The sequence below is a fragment of the Rhinoraja longicauda genome, chromosome 4, assembly GCF_053455715.1.
Source record: "Rhinoraja longicauda isolate Sanriku21f chromosome 4, sRhiLon1.1, whole genome shotgun sequence".
NCBI classification, from domain to species: Eukaryota; Metazoa; Chordata; class Chondrichthyes; order Rajiformes; family Arhynchobatidae; genus Rhinoraja; species Rhinoraja longicauda.
This window is the reverse complement of record NC_135956.1, coordinates 68,418,647-68,436,135: the sequence shown is the minus strand read 5'-3', so window position 1 is coordinate 68,436,135 and position 17,489 is coordinate 68,418,647. Positions and strand designations below refer to the sequence as shown.

General features: G+C 49.7%; 1 protein-coding gene across 1 annotated transcript in view; it reads right to left on the bottom strand.

Moving 5' to 3' along the window:
- lama3 (laminin, alpha 3) overlaps positions 1–9,967 on the bottom strand; it is a 195,125-nt gene extending 185,158 nt beyond the window's left edge. The window contains 1 exon segment of the mRNA XM_078397982.1: positions 9,722–9,967. Within this exon segment, the coding sequence (XP_078254108.1) occupies positions 9,722–9,967 (246 nt within the window).
- Positions 9,968–17,489: the final 7,522 nt, after the last annotated feature.

Genomic DNA, 17,489 nt, shown 5'->3' with positions numbered 1-17,489 from the left:
AATGTTAATGTCCATCACACAGACCACACCCCCCACCATTGTCTCCATCTGCATTGGGATAGTAGCCATAATCAAAGATTTGTCCCATCCCACCCCGCTCATTCCTTTGTCCTGCTCCTGGCCAACAGAAGGTACAGAAACCTGAAAGTGTGCACCGCCAGATTCAGAAACAACTTGGTCCCCACAGTTACCAGGCATCTGAACAGTCCTTCCATAAGCCAAGGCACCGTCCGATACACCTCTACTCTATTGCGGACATTGGACTGTCTATGGAACTGATGCACCACAGTGCTGAGAACTATATTCCGCACTCTGTATCTTCCCCTTTGCTCTGCCGATTGTACTTGAGTTTGGCTTGATTATATTTATGTATTGCATTTTCAGATCTGTTTGGATACCATGCAAAGCAAAGCTTTTCACTGTACCTTGGTACACGTGACAATAATAATATACCTGAACAAATGAGAGGACCGCATTCATCCAGAAACGGGCCGTATTGTTTCAAGGATTAACTGCGTATCCCTCAACAAACAAATCACAGCAAAACCTACCTGATTAAAAATTAATAAAGGTCCAGTAAAAGGTTGGAACATTAACCGTTTCTCTCTCCATAGATGCTGCCTGACCTGCTGAGTGTTTCCAACAATTTCAGTTTTTGTTTCCGATTCAAGGCATCTCTCCTTCTCCATCTTTACTTGGACCATCTCCGACATCTCCCTACCATTTCTGGATCTCACCATCTCCATCACAGGAGACAGACTAGTGACCAACATCTACTACAAACCTACTGACTCCCATAGCTATCTTGACTACACTTCTTCCCACCCATTTTCCTGTAAAAACTCTATCCCCTACTCCCAATTCCTCCATCTGCGCCTTATCTGCGCCCAGGATGAGGTGTTCCATACAAGGGCATCGGAGAAGTCCTCATTCTTTAGGAATCTATAATTCTTCCATTATAGATGAGGCTCTCACTAGAGTCTCTTCAATATCCCGCAGCTCTGCTCTTCCTCCACCTCACCCTATTCGTAACAAGGATATGGTTCCCCTTATCCTCACCTTCCACCCCATCAGCCGTCCCATACAACATATTACCCTCCAACATTTCCACCACCTCCAACGGGATCCCACTACTGGCCACATCTTCCCATGTCCACCCCTTTCTGCTTTCCGCAGAGACCGTTCCCTCCGAAACTCCCTGGTCCACTCGTTCCTTCCCACCCAAACCACCCCCTCCCCAGGTACTTTCCCCTGCAACTGCACGAGATGCAACACCTGTCCCTTTACCTCCCCCCTCTACTCCATCCAAGGACCCAAACAGTCTTTCCAGGTGAGGCAGAGGTTCACCTGCACCTCCTCCAACCTCATCTACTGCATCCGCTGTTCTAGGTGTCAACGTCTCTACATCGGCGAGACCAAGCGCAGGCTCGGCGATCGTTTCACTGAACACCTCCGCTCAGTCCGTCTTAACCAGCCTGATCTCCCGATGGCTCAGCACTTTAACTCCCCCTCCCATTCCCAATCTGACCTTTCTGTCCTGGGCCTCTTCCATTGTCAGAGTGAGGCCCAGCGCAAATTGGAGGAACAGCACCTCATATTTCGCTTGGGCAGTTTACACCCCAGCGGTATAAACATTGACTTCTCTAACTTCAGATAGTCCCTGCTTTCCCTCTCTATCCCCTCCCCCTTCCTAGTTCTCCCACTAGTCTTCCTGTCTCCAACTACATCCTATCTTTGTCCCGCCCCCTCTCCCCTGTCATCAATCTGAAGAAGGTTCATGATCTGAAACGTCATCCATTCCTTCTCTCCAGAGATGCTGCCTGACCCACTGAGTTTTCCAGCATTTTGTGTCTATCTCCTTCTCCATCGCTCTGCATTCGTTTTTTTGGAGATACTCGTCTTTCTTTCCCCACTGTTACTTTCACGAACGAAGGAGGCTGAAGAAAGTGGTGGTCTCTGCCCGGTCCATCATGGGTACTGAACCCCCACCATCAAAGGGATCTACAGGAGGCGCTGTCTTAAAAAGGTAGCCATCGTCATTACAGACCCACACCACCCTGGCCACCCTCTCATCTCCCTGCTACCATCGGGAAGAAGGTACAGGAAGGAGCCTGAGAATCGTGACCTCCAGGTTCAAGAACAGCTTCTTACCAACAACCATCAGAGGTTATGGAGGAAGGCAGGAGAGTGGGGTTAGGAGGAAGAGATAGATCACCCATAATTGAAAGGCGGAGTAGACTTGAGAGGCCGAATGGCCTAATTCTGCCCCTATCACTTATCATCCGGCTCCTAAACACTGCACAAACACTAACCTCAGCAACTATAATCTTCAACGAACTATCCCTTTGGTTGCACTGCCAAGATTCTGGGAGGAAAACCAGAGCACCCAGAGAAAACACATGTGGGCACGGGGAGTACTCCAACGACACACAGGTTACACCCAAGCTTAGGATCGAACCTGGGTCTGGCATTGTGAGATAGCAGCACTACCAGCTGTGCCACTTGTTGCTAGAGGCAGTGGTGGGTGCAGATACACTTGTGACATTTACCAGGCAGTTGGACAGACTCATGAACAGGGAGGGAATGGAGGGATATGGATCATGTGCTAAAATAGCAATGTCAGGGACACAAGGAACTGTAGATGCTGGAATATTGAGTAAAACACAAAGTGCTGGAATAACTCAGGTCAGGCAGCATCTCCAGCTGACATGAATAGGCAAAGCTTCCTATCTATGGTATTCTATTTATTCTATTCCTATCTATTTCCTCCAGAAATGATGCAGCGGTAGAGTTGCTGCCTCACGGCGCCAGGGACCTGCATTCGATCCTGACTACAGGTGCTGTCTGTACGGAGTTTTGGCATTCTTCCTGTCACCGTGTGGGTTTTCTCCGGGTACTCTGATTTTCTCCAACATTCCAAAGACATGCGGGTTGTAGGTTGATTGGCTTTGGCAAAATTATAAACTGTCCCTAGCGTGTAGAATAGTGCTAGTGTTAGATTGCTTGGTCGGCGAGGACTCAGTGGGCAGAAGCACCTGTTTCTGTGCTGTATCTCTAAAGGTTTATGTCTAAAGATGTCATGTATTGCAGGTTTGCTTTTTTAAAAACAATCTGTACTTTATCTCTAACTGTAATACTCTAACAGTAACACTGTATAATACGACTCTGATATTTTTCTCTTTGCTTTATCTGTTGTACTTGTGTATGGCTTGATTGTACTCACGTATCATATGGTTTGAGTGGATAGCAAAGTTTTTCACTCTATTTTGATACATGTGACAAGAATGAACCAATACCAAAGGGACTGAACAGTGAATATTCCTCTCAATATGCATCTAGCATAGGAAGGTGGGAATTAAATAAAAGTTCACCCACAATCTCAGTGAATTATGTGCAATTTTAGTCATCCTGCTATAGGAAACATGCCATTAAGCTGGAAAGAGCACAGAGAGGATTTACGAGGATGTTGCCTGGACGAGGGCCTGAGCTACAGGGAGAGGTTGGGTAGGTTGGCTCTTTATTCCTTGGAGTGCAGGAGGTTGAAGGGTTATCTTATTGAGATGTACAAAATCATCAGGGGAGTAGATAGAGTGAATGTAGAGTATTGTTTTCTAGGGGTAGGGGAATCAATAACTAGAAGGCATAGGTCTCAGATGAGAGGGGACAGAATTAATAGGAATCTGAGGGGCATTTTTGTCACGGAGGATGGTGGATGGTAGGCTGAGCTGCCACAGGAGGTAGTTGAAGCAGGTACTATAACAACATTTAAAAGACATTTGGATGGAGAGTAAAGATTTAGAAGGATGAGAGGAGATCTTATCGAAACGTATAAGATTATTAAGGGGTTGGACACGTTAGAGGCAGGAAACATGTTCCCAATGTTGGGGGAGTCCAGAACAAGGGGCCACAGTTTAAGAATAAGGGGTAGGCCATTTAGAACGGAGATGCGGAAAAACTTTTTCAGTCAGAGAGTTGTGAATCTGTGGAATTCTCTGCCTCAGAAGGCAGTGGAGGCCAATTCTCTGAATGCATTCAAGAGAGAGCTGGATAGAGCTCTTAAGGATAGCGGAGTAAGGGGGTATGGGGAGAAGGCAGAAACGGGGTACTGATTGAGAATGATCAGCCATGATCACATTGAATGGCAGTGCTGGCTCGAAGGGCCGAATGGCCTCCTCCTGCCTATTGTCTATTTAGAAGGAAAAGGGCCAAACGAAGGCAAATGGGACTAGTTTAGATGGGGCATCATGGTCACCGTGGATGCAGGGCCGTGCTGTCTGACCATATGACTAATGGACAGCAGGAACGGCAGGGGCCGAGTGGCCTTTTCCTCCTCCTTTCCCCACGTTCTTATGTTACGAGCATTTGCACTTGGATCGTTGCCCACTGTAATAGATTGCCAGAAGCTAAAACATAAGCAGTAAACACTTCTAAAGCACATTAACATATTTCCAAGGCCTCTCTGGGCCTGTTTCAAATTGCAAACGACACTGCTGAGTAGATCAGCAGTTCCGAAGGTAATGAAGAAAAATGAGTTAACTTATTGGTTGTAATTTTGACCGCTTGTGCTGAAAACAACTAACTATGTGGCAAAAATGTAGACACAAGGAACTGCAGATGCTGGAATTTTGATCAAACCACAATGTGCTGGAGTGACTCAGCGGGTCAGGAAACGAGTATACACATATCTGCCATTTAATTTTCTTTTGGCACAGAGTGCAGCTATAGAGTTGCATCCTTACAGCGCCAGAGACCTGGGTTTGATCGTGACTATGAATGCTGTCTGCACAGAGTTTGTACTTTCTCCCTGTGACCTGTGTGGATTTTGTCCGGGTGCTCCGGGTCTCCTCCCACATTCCAAAGACATGCGGGTTTGTAGGTTAATTGGCTTGGGTAAAGATTGCGACATTGCCCCTAGTGTGTAGGATAATGCTAGTGTACAGGGATGGCTGGTCGGCATGGACTCGGTGGGCCGAATGTGCTGTTTCTACATTGTATCTCTAACCTAAACTAAACACACTTCAGTCTATTGAAAGGTGCTGACCTGAAACGTAGTCTGTCCCTTCTCCCCACAGGTACTGGCTGACCTGCTGGGTTCCTTGTGCACCTGATGTTTACCTATATGGTAAAGCCACTGAGGTGGCCCAATGAGCAAAATAATGCATGAGAATCTTACTGGGGGTTTCACTCCCTGGTTGAAAACGTCAAAGATTGAGGAGATTCAATTTGTCGCTGAATCGCTATTGTGTTCAGTCGAGAGCATATTGACTGGTTGCATCACGTCCTGGTTCAGTAATTTGAATCTCGATCTGAAAAATCACCCATTCCTTCTCCCCAGAGATGCTGCCTGTCCCGCTGAGTTACTCCAGCTTTTTGTGTCTATCTTCAATAATTTGGATGCCCACGAACGGGGGCTTCAGAAAGTGGATACAAGGAACTGTGAGGATGCTGGTTTTACAACAAAAAAAACACAAGATGCTGGAGCAACTCAGCGGGTCAGGCAACATCTCTGGAGAACACGGATAGGTGACGTTTCGTGTCGGGACTCTTCTTCAAACTGGCCCAACCCAAAAGGTCACCCTTCCATAATGCTGCCTGAGCCATTGAGTTACTCCAGTACTTTGTGTCTATCTTTGGTATAAACCAGCATCAGTAGTTATTTGTTTCTACAAGGAGATGATAGATGTTTGGGAGTTACGAAAATTGACTCTTGCTGCAAAGGCCCGGATATAGAAACATAGAAACATAGAAAATAGGTGCAGGAGGAGGCCATTTGGCCCTTCGTGCCAGCACCGCTATTCATTGTGATCATGGCTGATCATCTACAATCAGTAACCTGTGCCTGCCTTCTCCCCTTTATCCCTTGATTCCACTAGCCCCTAGAGCTCTATCATCCAGTGAATTGGTCTCCACTGCCTTCTGCGGCAGAGAATTCCACAAATTCACAACTCTCCGGGTGAATTTAGTCTGAAATCCTGCAGAAAGTGGTAGACACTGCCTAATCCATCACAGGAACTGACCTCCCCACCACTGAAGGGATCTACAGGAGGCGCTTCCTCAAAAAGGCAAGCAGTATCAAAGAGCCACACCCCACCCTGGCCTCGCTCTCATCCCACTGCTCGAACCATCCTGCCAGCATCTAGAAGCAGTCCTGAACTACTACCTATCTTATTGGAGAACCTTGGACTCTCTCTGATCAGACTTTATTGTCTTTATCTTGCACTAAATGCTATTCACTTTATTCCTTTTATCGTGTATCTGTACACTGTAGGCGGCTCGATTGTAATCGTGCATTGTCTTTCCACTGACTGGATAGTACGCAACAAAAGCTTTTCACTGTACCTCGGTTTGTGTGACAATAAACTGAACTCAAACTCATGAGCCTGTTCGCAGCAGCCATCGGGCTCTGGAATGCTGCACAACTCTAACCTCTCCCTCACCCTTTGGACAGCTCATTTAACTCAGGAAATGACTCAAGGTGCATTGTAGAAGCATTAAAGGCTAGGTAGCTTGTTGGATGGATGACTAAAGGATTAGTCATAGAGATTGATTATTTCAGAGAAGTCAAGTCAAGTCAAGTCAATTTTACTTGTGTAGCACATTTAAAAACAACCCGCGTTGACCAAAGTGCTGTACATCAGTTCAGGTACTAAGAACGAACATACAATGGCACACAAACATAACAGCACATGCATAAACAGTTCACAGAGAAAGAACAGTACAGCATAGGAACTGGCCCTTTGGCCCACAATGTTGGTGCCAGACACGATGTCGAGTTAAACTAATCTTCTCTGCCTGCACACGATCCCTCTGTTCCCTGTATATCCATCTGCCTTTCTAAAAGCCTCTGAAATACCACTTTTGTATCTGCCTCCACCAACTGGCAGCATGTTCGACACCCACCACCGCCTGTGTAAATATAAAGGAGTGACCACAGGTAACCAAAACTGCACACAATTCTCCACCTGCAACCGCACCAATGTCTTGTAACAACTGCAACATAATGTCCCAACTTCTAAACTGTGTAGGGAGGAGCTGCAAATGCGGGTTTAAATCAAAGATACGCACAAAAGGCTGGAGTAACTCAGCGAGGCAGGTAGCATCTCTGGAGAAAAGGAACAGGTGATGTTTCGGGTCGGTACCCCTCTTCAGACTGAAGACTGTCTGTCTGTTTTAAACTCAATACCCAGACTGATGAAGCCTTCTTCATCATCATATTTCGTAGCAATGCTACTTTCAGGGAACTATGTACTTGTACAAAACACAGAGTGCTGAAGGAACACAGTGATTCAGGCAGCATGTGTGGAGGGAACGGACAGGAGACGTTTTGGGTCCAGAACCTTCCTACTCCTAGACCCCTCCTTGAGTCCAATCCTCAACACCAACCTCAATCCTCGCTGTGCTAACGGACTCCAGGTATTGAGTCCCACCGTAATACTCATCAGAGAGCAAGCTGAGCAACGGGTGAAGACAAAGTCGCTGCCTGAGCCCCTTCCCCTCCGCTCAAGCCTATTCACTCGTTCACTCGTGCGCTGAATCTCAAAACTCCCACTAATACAGTGGGGTTAAGTTTAGAACAGAAAGACTCAAAGTGCTGGAGTAACTCAGCAGGTCAGGGAGCATCTCTGGAGAACGTGGATAGGTGACGTTTTGGGCTGGGACCCTTCTTCATGCTCCTTCCTCTACCACTTCCCCACTCACCCACCTCCCTCCCTCTCACTCACACCTCCCTCCCTCTCACCCACACCTCCCTCCCTCTCACCCACATCTCTCTCACCCACATCTCTCTCTCTCTCTCTCTCTCTCTCTCTCTCTCTCTCTCTCCCACTCCCTCCCTCACACACTCCCCCCTCACACTCCTCCCTCTCACCCACACACTCCTCCCTCTCACCCACACACTCCTCCCTCTCACCCACCCACTCCCTCTCATTCACACACTCCCTCCCTCTCACTCACACCCTCCCTCCCTCTCACCCACCCCCTCCCTCTCACTCACACCCTCCCTCTCACTCACACTCCTCCCTCCCTCTCACACACTCCCTCCCTCTCACCCACACACTCCCCCCTCTCACACTCCCTCTCTCACTCACACACTCCTCCCTCTCATTCACACTCCCTCTTACTCACACACCCCCACACACACACCCACACACACACCCACACACACTCTCACACACACCTTCTCTCTCACACAGACCCCCTCTCACACATACCCTCTCGCTCACACACACACTCCCTGTCACACTCCATGTCACACACACACACACTTCCTGTCACACACACTCCCTGTCACACACACACTCCTTGTCACACACACTCCCTGTCACACACACACTCCCTGTCACACACACACACACACACACTCCTTGTCACACACACACACACACACTCGTCACACACACTCCCTGTCACACACACACTCCCTGTCACACACACACACACTCCTTGTCACACACACTCCGTCACACACACACACTCACCACACACTCCCTATCACACACACACACTTCCTGTCACACACACACACTCCCTGTCACACACACACACTCCTTGTCACACACACTCCCTGTCACACACACACTCCGTCACACACACACACACACACTCCTTGTCACACACACACACACACACTCCTTGTCACACACACTCCCTGTCACACACACACTCCCTGTCACACACACACTCCCTGTCACACACACACACACTCCTTGTCACACACACTCCGTCACACACACACTCACCACACACTCCCTATCACACACACACACTTCCTGTCACACACACACACTCCCTGTCACACACACACACTCCTTGTCACACACACTCCCTGTCACACACACACTCCCTGTCACACACACACACACACTCCTTGTCACACACACACACACACACACTCCTTGTCACACACACTCCCTGTCACACACACACTCCCTGTCACACACACTCCCTGTCACACACACACTCCCTGTCACACACACACTCCCTGTCACACACACACTCCCTGTCACACACACACACACTCCTTGTCACACACACTCCCTGTCACACACACACTCACCACACTCCCTGTCACACACACACACTTCCTGTCACACACACACACACACCCTGTCACACACACACGGTCCTGTCACACACAAACTCCCTCTTACTAACACACATTCTCTCCCTCTCACTCACTCCCTCCCCCTCTCTTATACTCCCTCCCTCTCACTCACTCGCACACACCTTCCTCCCACTCACTTACACTCCCACACACACTCACTCTCACCTCCCTCTCACTGACACACACCTCTCCCTCCCTCCCACACACACTCCCACTCACATTCCCTCCCACTCACTCACACGCATTCATGAACACACACCCTCTTACTCACTCCCCGTCCTTCTTCACACACGCAACTCGCTCCCTCCCTCAGTCTCTCATGCACTCTCCCTCCCTCACACACTTTCCCCCTCCCTCCCTCCCTCCCTCCCTCCCTCCCCCACACAACCGCTTCTCCCCACATCTCCGTCCTCACCAAAGTCCCCTCCACCTTACGACCCCCACCACCCCCACACGGGCTGAAGTGCAGCCCGGGCTCCCTCCTCCCACACACACACACACACACACACACACAGTCACAGACCCGGAGCGCGGGTGCCGGCCACTCGGCCCCTCTGCCCGCCTGCTACGCTACGCTGCGCTGCGCTGCGCTGCGACCCCCTGCCTGGGCCGGGGTACCTGGATGGTGTGGCCGGACTGCCCAGCGGCCGGTCCTCCCACCAACTTGCAGTAGAGGTCGGGCCGGGGCCGGCGCGATGCATCCAGCCCGCAAGTAGCCGTGGCTCTGATCTCCGCCGCCTGAGCAATGTTCATGTAGGGTGGGTGCAGGCTCAGGCCATTCACACGGTCCGCCGTCCCCTGGCTCCTAGCCCACTGCAGGAGCGCAGCCCAGAGCAGCAAACCTGCCCTCGACCCTCTCGCCATCTTCCCAGTCACCGAACTCCCTCCCTCCTCCCCTCCCTCTCTCTCTCTCTCTCTCTCTCTCTCCCTCTCTCTCTCTCCCTCCCTCCCTCTCTCTCTCTCCCCCTCCCTCTCTCCCTCTCTCCCTCTCTCCCTCTCTCCCTCTCTCCCTCTCTCTCCCTCCCTCCCTCTCTCTCTCTCTCTCCCCCTCCCTCTCTCCCTCTCTCTCTCTCCCTCCCTCCCTCTCTCTCTCTCCCCCTCCCTCTCTCCCTCTCTCTCCCTCCCTCCCTCTCTCTCTCTCTCTCTCTCTCTCTCCCCCTCCCTCTCTCCCTCTCTCTCTCTCTCTCTCCCCCTCCCTCTCTCCCTCCCTCTCTCCCACACCCCTCCTCTGCCCAGGAACCGGGACCGCGAGGAAATCCTGGCTCAATCATTGTTCCAGACTTCTAAATATAGAAAACCTGCTTTCAAAAAGAAATACCCTCCTTGAAACTTACACTTTAAGTTAAATTAAAGTTTGCCAGACGTGTGGCAAAGTCATTTGTTATTCTGACTAATTACAGTGCAATACTATACGCAAACATGCCGAATTAAATGCAGACGTGTTGAATTAAATGCAAAACTTGCTGAATGAGGTTTGATGTTAAATTATTAGCAGAGCGAGTTGGGCTTGGGCACAGATTCACACGCAGAGAATGCGTGAGAGAAGTGGGTGAAAGCCGAGGGTTGCTCTTTCTGTGAAGTGGGTTTTTTTTGTTTTAAGAGCAGATTCCTTCTGGCTGGTGAACCTCGCCGTGACAACAGCAGCTCTCTCCCTCGTAAAAAATATATCAAAAGTTGGCGTTGCGAGAAACCTCGGTGGGTGCACGCCTTGGCGGTGGGTGCACACCTTGGCGGTGGACCTTGGCGGTGGGTGCACGCCTTGGCGGTGGGTGCACGCCTTGGCGGTGGATGCACCCCTTGGCGGTGGGTGCACCCCTTGGCGGTGGGTGCACCCCTTGACGGTGGGTGCACTCCTTGGCGGCGGGTGCACCCCTTGGCGGCGGGTGCACCCCTTGGCGGCGGGTGCACCCCTTGGCGGCGGGTGCACTCCTTGGCGGCGGATGCACTCCTTGGCGGCGGGTGCACTCCTTGGCGGCGGGTGCACACCTTGGCGGCGGGTGCACACCTTGGCGGCGGGTGCACACCTTGGCGGTGGGTGCACACCTTGGCGGTGGGTGCACACCTTGGCGGTGGATGCAACCTTGGCGGTGGATGCACCCCTTGGCGGTGGATGCACACCTTGGCGGTGGACCATGGCGGTGGATGCACACCTTGGCGGTGGGTGCATGCCTTGGCGGTGGGTGCACACCTTGGCGGTGGGTGCACCCCTTGGCGGTGGGTGCACACCTTGGCGGTGGACCTTGGCGGTGGGTGCTGACCTTGGCTGTGGGTGCACCCCTTGGTGGTCGGTGGACATTGGCGGTGGGTGCACACCTTGGCGGTGGACCTTGGCGGTGGGTGCTGACCTTGGCTGTGGGTGCACACCTTGGCGGTCGGTGGACCTTGGCGGTGGGTGCACACCTTGGCGGTGGACCTTGGCGGTGGGTGCACAACTTGGCGGTGGGTGCACACCTTGGCGGTGGGTGCTCGCCTTGGCAGTGGGTGCTCGCCTTGGCGGTGGGTGCACCCCTTGGCGGTGGGTGCACCACTTGGCGGTGGGTGCACCCCTTGGCGGTGGGTGCACCCCTTGGCGGTGGGTGCACCCCTTGGCGGTGGGTGCACCCCTTGGCGGTGGGTGCACCCCTTGGCGGTGGGTGCACCCCTTGGCGGTGTGTGCACCCCTTGGCGGTGGACCTTGGCAGTGGGTGCACCCCTTGGCGGTGGGTGCACCCCTTGGCGGTGGGTGCACCCCTTGGCGGTGGGTGCACCCCTTGGCGGTGGGTGCACCCCTTGGCGGTGGGTGCACCCCATGGCGGTGGGTGCACCCCTTGGCGGTGGACCTTGGCGGTGGGTGCTCGCCTTGGCGGTGGGTGTAATCCAGGAATACAAGTCAATGTTCACGCGCGAACATCGCAGTCACACATACTTCGGTTACAAACTCCCTCTCTCCAGTAAACACACTTTTGCACATTCACTGGGCGCACAGACCACAGAACAGTACAGCACAGGATCAGGCCCTTCGGCCCACAAGAGAGTCAGAAGAATGGTCTCGACCCGAAACGACACCCATCCCTTCTCTCCAGAGATCCTGCCTGTCCCGCTGAGTTACTCCAACATTCGGTGTCTCTACCTTCGGCCCACAGTGTCTCTACCTTCGGCCCAACATGATGCCAAGTTAAACGAATCTCTTCTGCCTGTACATGATCCATATCCCCCCATATCCATTTATCTTTATTGTTACATGTGCAAACGCAGAGTAAAATTATTTTCTTACCGACAGTTCATTAAGTGTTGCCATACCTAAGCATAATCCCCAATTTACAAAGTCCAAAGTGAGTTAGATTGAGCTCTGGGGGCTAGTGGAATCAAAGGATATGGGGAGAAGTTGGGCACAGGTTACTGATTGTGGATGATCAGCCATGATCACAATGAATGGCGGTGCTGGCTCGAAGAGCCGAAAGGCCTCCTCCTGCGCCTATTTTCTATGTTTCTATGCAGAAATAGTCCACTGATCCCGCATGCAAGAGGTACCAGGCTTTAGCGCCATTTTCAGCACCATTGCACCACCCTAAAGGCTTCTTAAATACCACTATAGTTTCTGCCTCCACCACCATCCCTGGCAGCGAGTTCCAGGCTCCCATCATTCTGTGTAAAAAAACTTGTCCCACACATCTCCTTTAAATTTTCCCCCTCTGAACTTAAAGCTGTGCACTCTAGTCTTTGACATTTTCACCCTGGGAAAAAGTTCTGACTGTCTATCCTAATTTTAGACTGCCCCTCATAATTTTAGTTTCAGATTTAGTTTTAGCTTATTGTCACCTGTACAGAGGTAGAGTGAAAAGCTTTTGTTGCATGCTAACCAGTCAATGGAAATACAACCCCATGGAGTTTGTACGTTCTCCCCGTGACCTGCGTGGGTTTTCTCCGAGATCTTCGGTTTCCTCCCACACTCCAAAGACGTACAGGTATGTAGGTTAATTGACTGGGTAAAATGTAAAAAATTGTCCCTCGTGTGTGTAGGATAGTGTTAATGTGCGGGGATCGCTGGGCGGCGCGGACTCGGTGGGCCAAAGGGCCTGTTTCTGCGTTGTATCTCTAAAATCTAAAAATCTAAAATCTAAAAAATCTATAAAAACAATCGAGCCTTCCACAGTGTACAGATACATGATATGGGAATAACGTTCAGTGCAAAATAAAGCCAGTAAAGTCCAATCAATGATAGTCTGAGGGTCACCAATAAGATAGGTAGTAGTTCTCATAAAGCTTCTCTGAATTTCCAACTTCGAACTGAAGATAGACATAAAATGCTGAAGTAACTCAGCAGAACAGGCAGCATCTCTGGACAGAAGGGATGGTGACATTTCGGATCGAGACCCTTCTTCAGGACTTCTCTCTAATTGCGGTAGGCTGGTTCAGCTGCCCGATAACAGCCTCTCTGAATCTGGATGTGTGTCTTTTCACACTTCTATCCCTTTTACATACTTCTATCAGGTTTCCCCTCAACCTCCGGCATTCTAGAGAAAACAATCCGAGGATGGGTGATTGTCAATCTAAGTTTAAGAGGAATTAATCTCTGAATTGTGGGTGGCTGTGCTTGCGAACTCTAAAGATTTCCCTGGGATTAAATGTGTAAAGGGGAATTTAGCAGAAGACCACTTTCACAGGGGGCTAGTACAGGCGTGATGGGCCAAATGTCAGATTTGGCAAATGTGCCCCAATTTTTAACTGCCTCTTGATATCCTTAAAACAAGATTGCATCTTGTCACGTGAAACTAAAAAAGTAGAGCTGCCAAGTGCACAGTGTCAATGGACCTTTTGTTTATCAAATGTTGGGTTTAGTTTAAATGTTCTTAATTCATAAAAAGTTCTAGACTATATAATAACAGAGAATTCAAGACAACATTTTCGTAACAAGTTGTTATTCCATTACTTAACATTACCATGTCTTTAGGTATCATAAGTTTGCAAACTTAGAATTAAATAGTTCATGGGGTTTTAGGATAATTTTATTTTGTGTGAGCTGGCAGAAGCCTTTGGCTTTGGTCACCCTAGTTTAGGAATGATGCCACGAACTTGGAAATTCAGAGAAGATTTATGAGAAGATTGCCAAGACTCAAGGGCTGAGCTATAGGGAGAGGTCGGGCAGGCTAGGACTTTCTTCCTTAGAGCGCAGGAGGCTGAGGGGTTAGTTATCTTTTTGAGGGGAACAGATAGGGTGAATGCACAGGGTCTTTTTCCTAAGGTTTAAAAAATGGTGGAAAACTTTCCCTAGCTTCCGTGGTGAAAGCCAGACTGTAAAATCATGAGGGGAAACAGATAGGGTGAATGCACAGAGTCATTTTCCCAGGGTAGGGGAATCAAGAACCAGAGGTCATAGGTTTAAGGTGAGAGGAGAAAGATTTAAATAGGAACCTGAGGGGCAACTTTTTCATACAGAGTGTGGTGGGTATATGGAAGGAGCTGCCAGAGGAAGCAGTTGAGGCATGTACAATAACAACATTTAAAAGATATTACGACAGAGGGATATGGGCCAGATGCAAACAAATGGGACTAGCTTGGATGGGGCATGTTGGTTGGCATGGATTGACATAACATTAACATAAAGCGCAAGAACAGGTCCTTCAGCCCATAATATCTGTGCCAAATATGATATCAAGACCAACTCTTATCTGCCTGTACATAATCCATATCCCTCCATTCCCTGCCTGTCTAAAAGCCTCTTAAATGCCCCTGTGGTATCTGCCTCCACCACCATCCCAGGCAATATGTTCCAGGCCCCCACAACCCTCTGTGTAAAAAGCTTGCCCTACACATCTCCTTTAAATTTTCACCCTCTGATCTTAAAGCTATGCTCTCTAGCATTAGACATACCTCCCCACCCCCCCCACCCCCCTTCTCTAAAAAAGGTTCTGACTGTCTACCTATGCCTCTTATAATTGTATTTGTAGCTAATACTCTCCAATCCAGGCATCATTCTGGGTAAACCTCCTCTGCACCCTTTCAAAATCTTCCACATCCTTCCTGTAATGTGTACCACCAGAACTACACACAATACTCCAAATGCGGTCTAACCAAAGTACTATAAAGCTGCTTCATGACTTCTGGACTCTTACACACAATGCCTCGCCTAATGAAGAACTTCTTTACCACTTTATCTACTTGTGTTCCCACTTTCAGGGAGCTGCTGCCTTACAGTGCCCGAGACCTGGCTTTGATCCTGTCGACCCGAAACATCATCTATTCCATTTCTCCAGAGATTCTGCCTGACCCGCTGAGTTACTCCAGCATTTTGTGTATATCTTTGGTGAACATGTTATCGATGGTCGGTACGGACTCGTTGGGCTGATGAGTCTGTTTCCATGCTCTGTTTTTCCATCAATCAAAACTTCAATCAACTCCCCTTTGACACATTTTCTCTCACCTACAGTATATTCAAACCTTGCTTTCTCTCAGTACGTAGCAGGATCACAAGCTACTGGTACGCCCAGCCCTGTAACTCTACGCAGCCACATTCTGCTGGTCATATTGTTTCTTTAATAAACCTCTCCTCAACATTCCCAACAGGTGCCAGCCAAGAATGGACACGGTCTGCAGGGACAGGGCAGTGGGGTTTCCAAACGGCTGGGGGATGGGCAGGGGGGAGGGGCCGGGGACCTGGAGATTCCTGAAATATCGCAACGCAGTCCGAGATCAAATCTCAGCCTTGCACCCCGACTGTTCAGCAATTTCGAGGCATCTGTGCTGGCGAATCATCCTGTCTACAGTGTCAACATCGGCAGCTTATAGAGCATAGAACTGCGCAGTGGCACAGTGGTCGAGTTGCTGCCTTACAGTGCCAGAGACCCGGGTTGGATCCTGACTGTGGGTGCTGGCTGCACAGAGTTTGTACGTTCTCCCCGTGACTGCATGGGGTTTCTCCGGGTGCTCCGGTTTCCTCCCACACTCCAAAGACGTACAGGTTTGTAGGTTAATTGGCTTCTGTAAAATTGTAAATAGTCCCAAGTGTGTAGGGTACTGCTATTGCACAGGGTGATTGCTGGTCGGCGCGAATTTGGTGAGCCAAAGGGTGTGTTTCCGTGCTGTATCTCTAAAGTCTGAAGTGTAGGAACAGGCCCTTCAGCCCATATGTCTGTGCTGACCTTGATACTAGGTTAAACTAATCCTCTCTCCCTCCATTCCCTGCATCTCCTCATGTGCCTATCTAAAAGTCTCTCAAATGCCACTATCATATCAGCCTCCACCCCTGGCAGCGCGTTCCAGGCACCCACCACCCTCTGGGTAAAAACCTCATTATACCATACATGAGAGTACACCAGATAGTGCAAAAGAGAAAATAAATAAAGGGCAAAATATAGTGTTACAGCTAAAGAGAAAGTACAGGTGAAAGAAACAAAATGCAATGGCCACAACGAGGTAGGTTGGAAGATTAGGCTTTCATCCATACAGTGTGAGAGTGTGTTAACAGAAGCTGTTCCTGAATATAGTAGCATATACTTTCAAGTTTTGTAACTTCTGGCCAACAAGAGAGGGCTGAAGGATTGACCGGGGCTTGGAGGATCCTTCATTATGTTGCCTGCTTTCCTGAATACTTTCAGTTGTGTTGAAGTGAAAATTGAACATGCATTGGTCATAGAGACATATAGCGTGAAGCTTCAGTTCAACTGGCCCATGCCAAGCAACATCCCATCTACACTAGTCCCACCTGCCTGCATTTGGCCCATATCCCTCTAAATCCATCCTATCCATGGACATTTCCTCCCGCCTAGACTACTGCAACTCCCTATACACTGGGATCAGCCAATCATTCCTGTCCCACCTGCAAATGGTCCAAAACGCTGCAGCGAGACTCCTGACGGGTACCCGTAAAAGGGACCACATCACCCCGATTCAGGCCTCTTTTCACTGGCTCCCAGTACAGTACAGAATCAACTTCAAGCTCCTCCTATTCACATACAAAGCCCTAAACGGGCTTGCCCCCCCCCCCATATCAAAAATCTTCTAACCCACCACTCTATCTCCAGGTCCCTCAGGTCGGCCGATTTGGGGCTACTCACTATCCCGCGGTCTAGGCTTAAGCTCAGGGATGACCGCGCTGTTGATGTTGCAGCTCCTAGACTGTGGAACAGCATCCCGCTCCCCATCAGAACTGCCCCCTCCATCGACTCCTTTAAGTCCAGGCTCAAAACCTATTTCTACTCCCTAGCGTTTGAGGCCTTCTGAGGGGGCGCCGTGAACTGTTTATGTATGTGCTGTTATGTTTGTGTGCCATTGTATGTTCGTTTCTTAGTACCTGAACTGATGTACAGCACTTTGGTCAACGTGGGTTGTTTTTAAATGTGCTACACAAATAAATTTGACTTGACTTGACTTGACATGAACCTGTCTAAATGTTTCTTAAAACATTTAG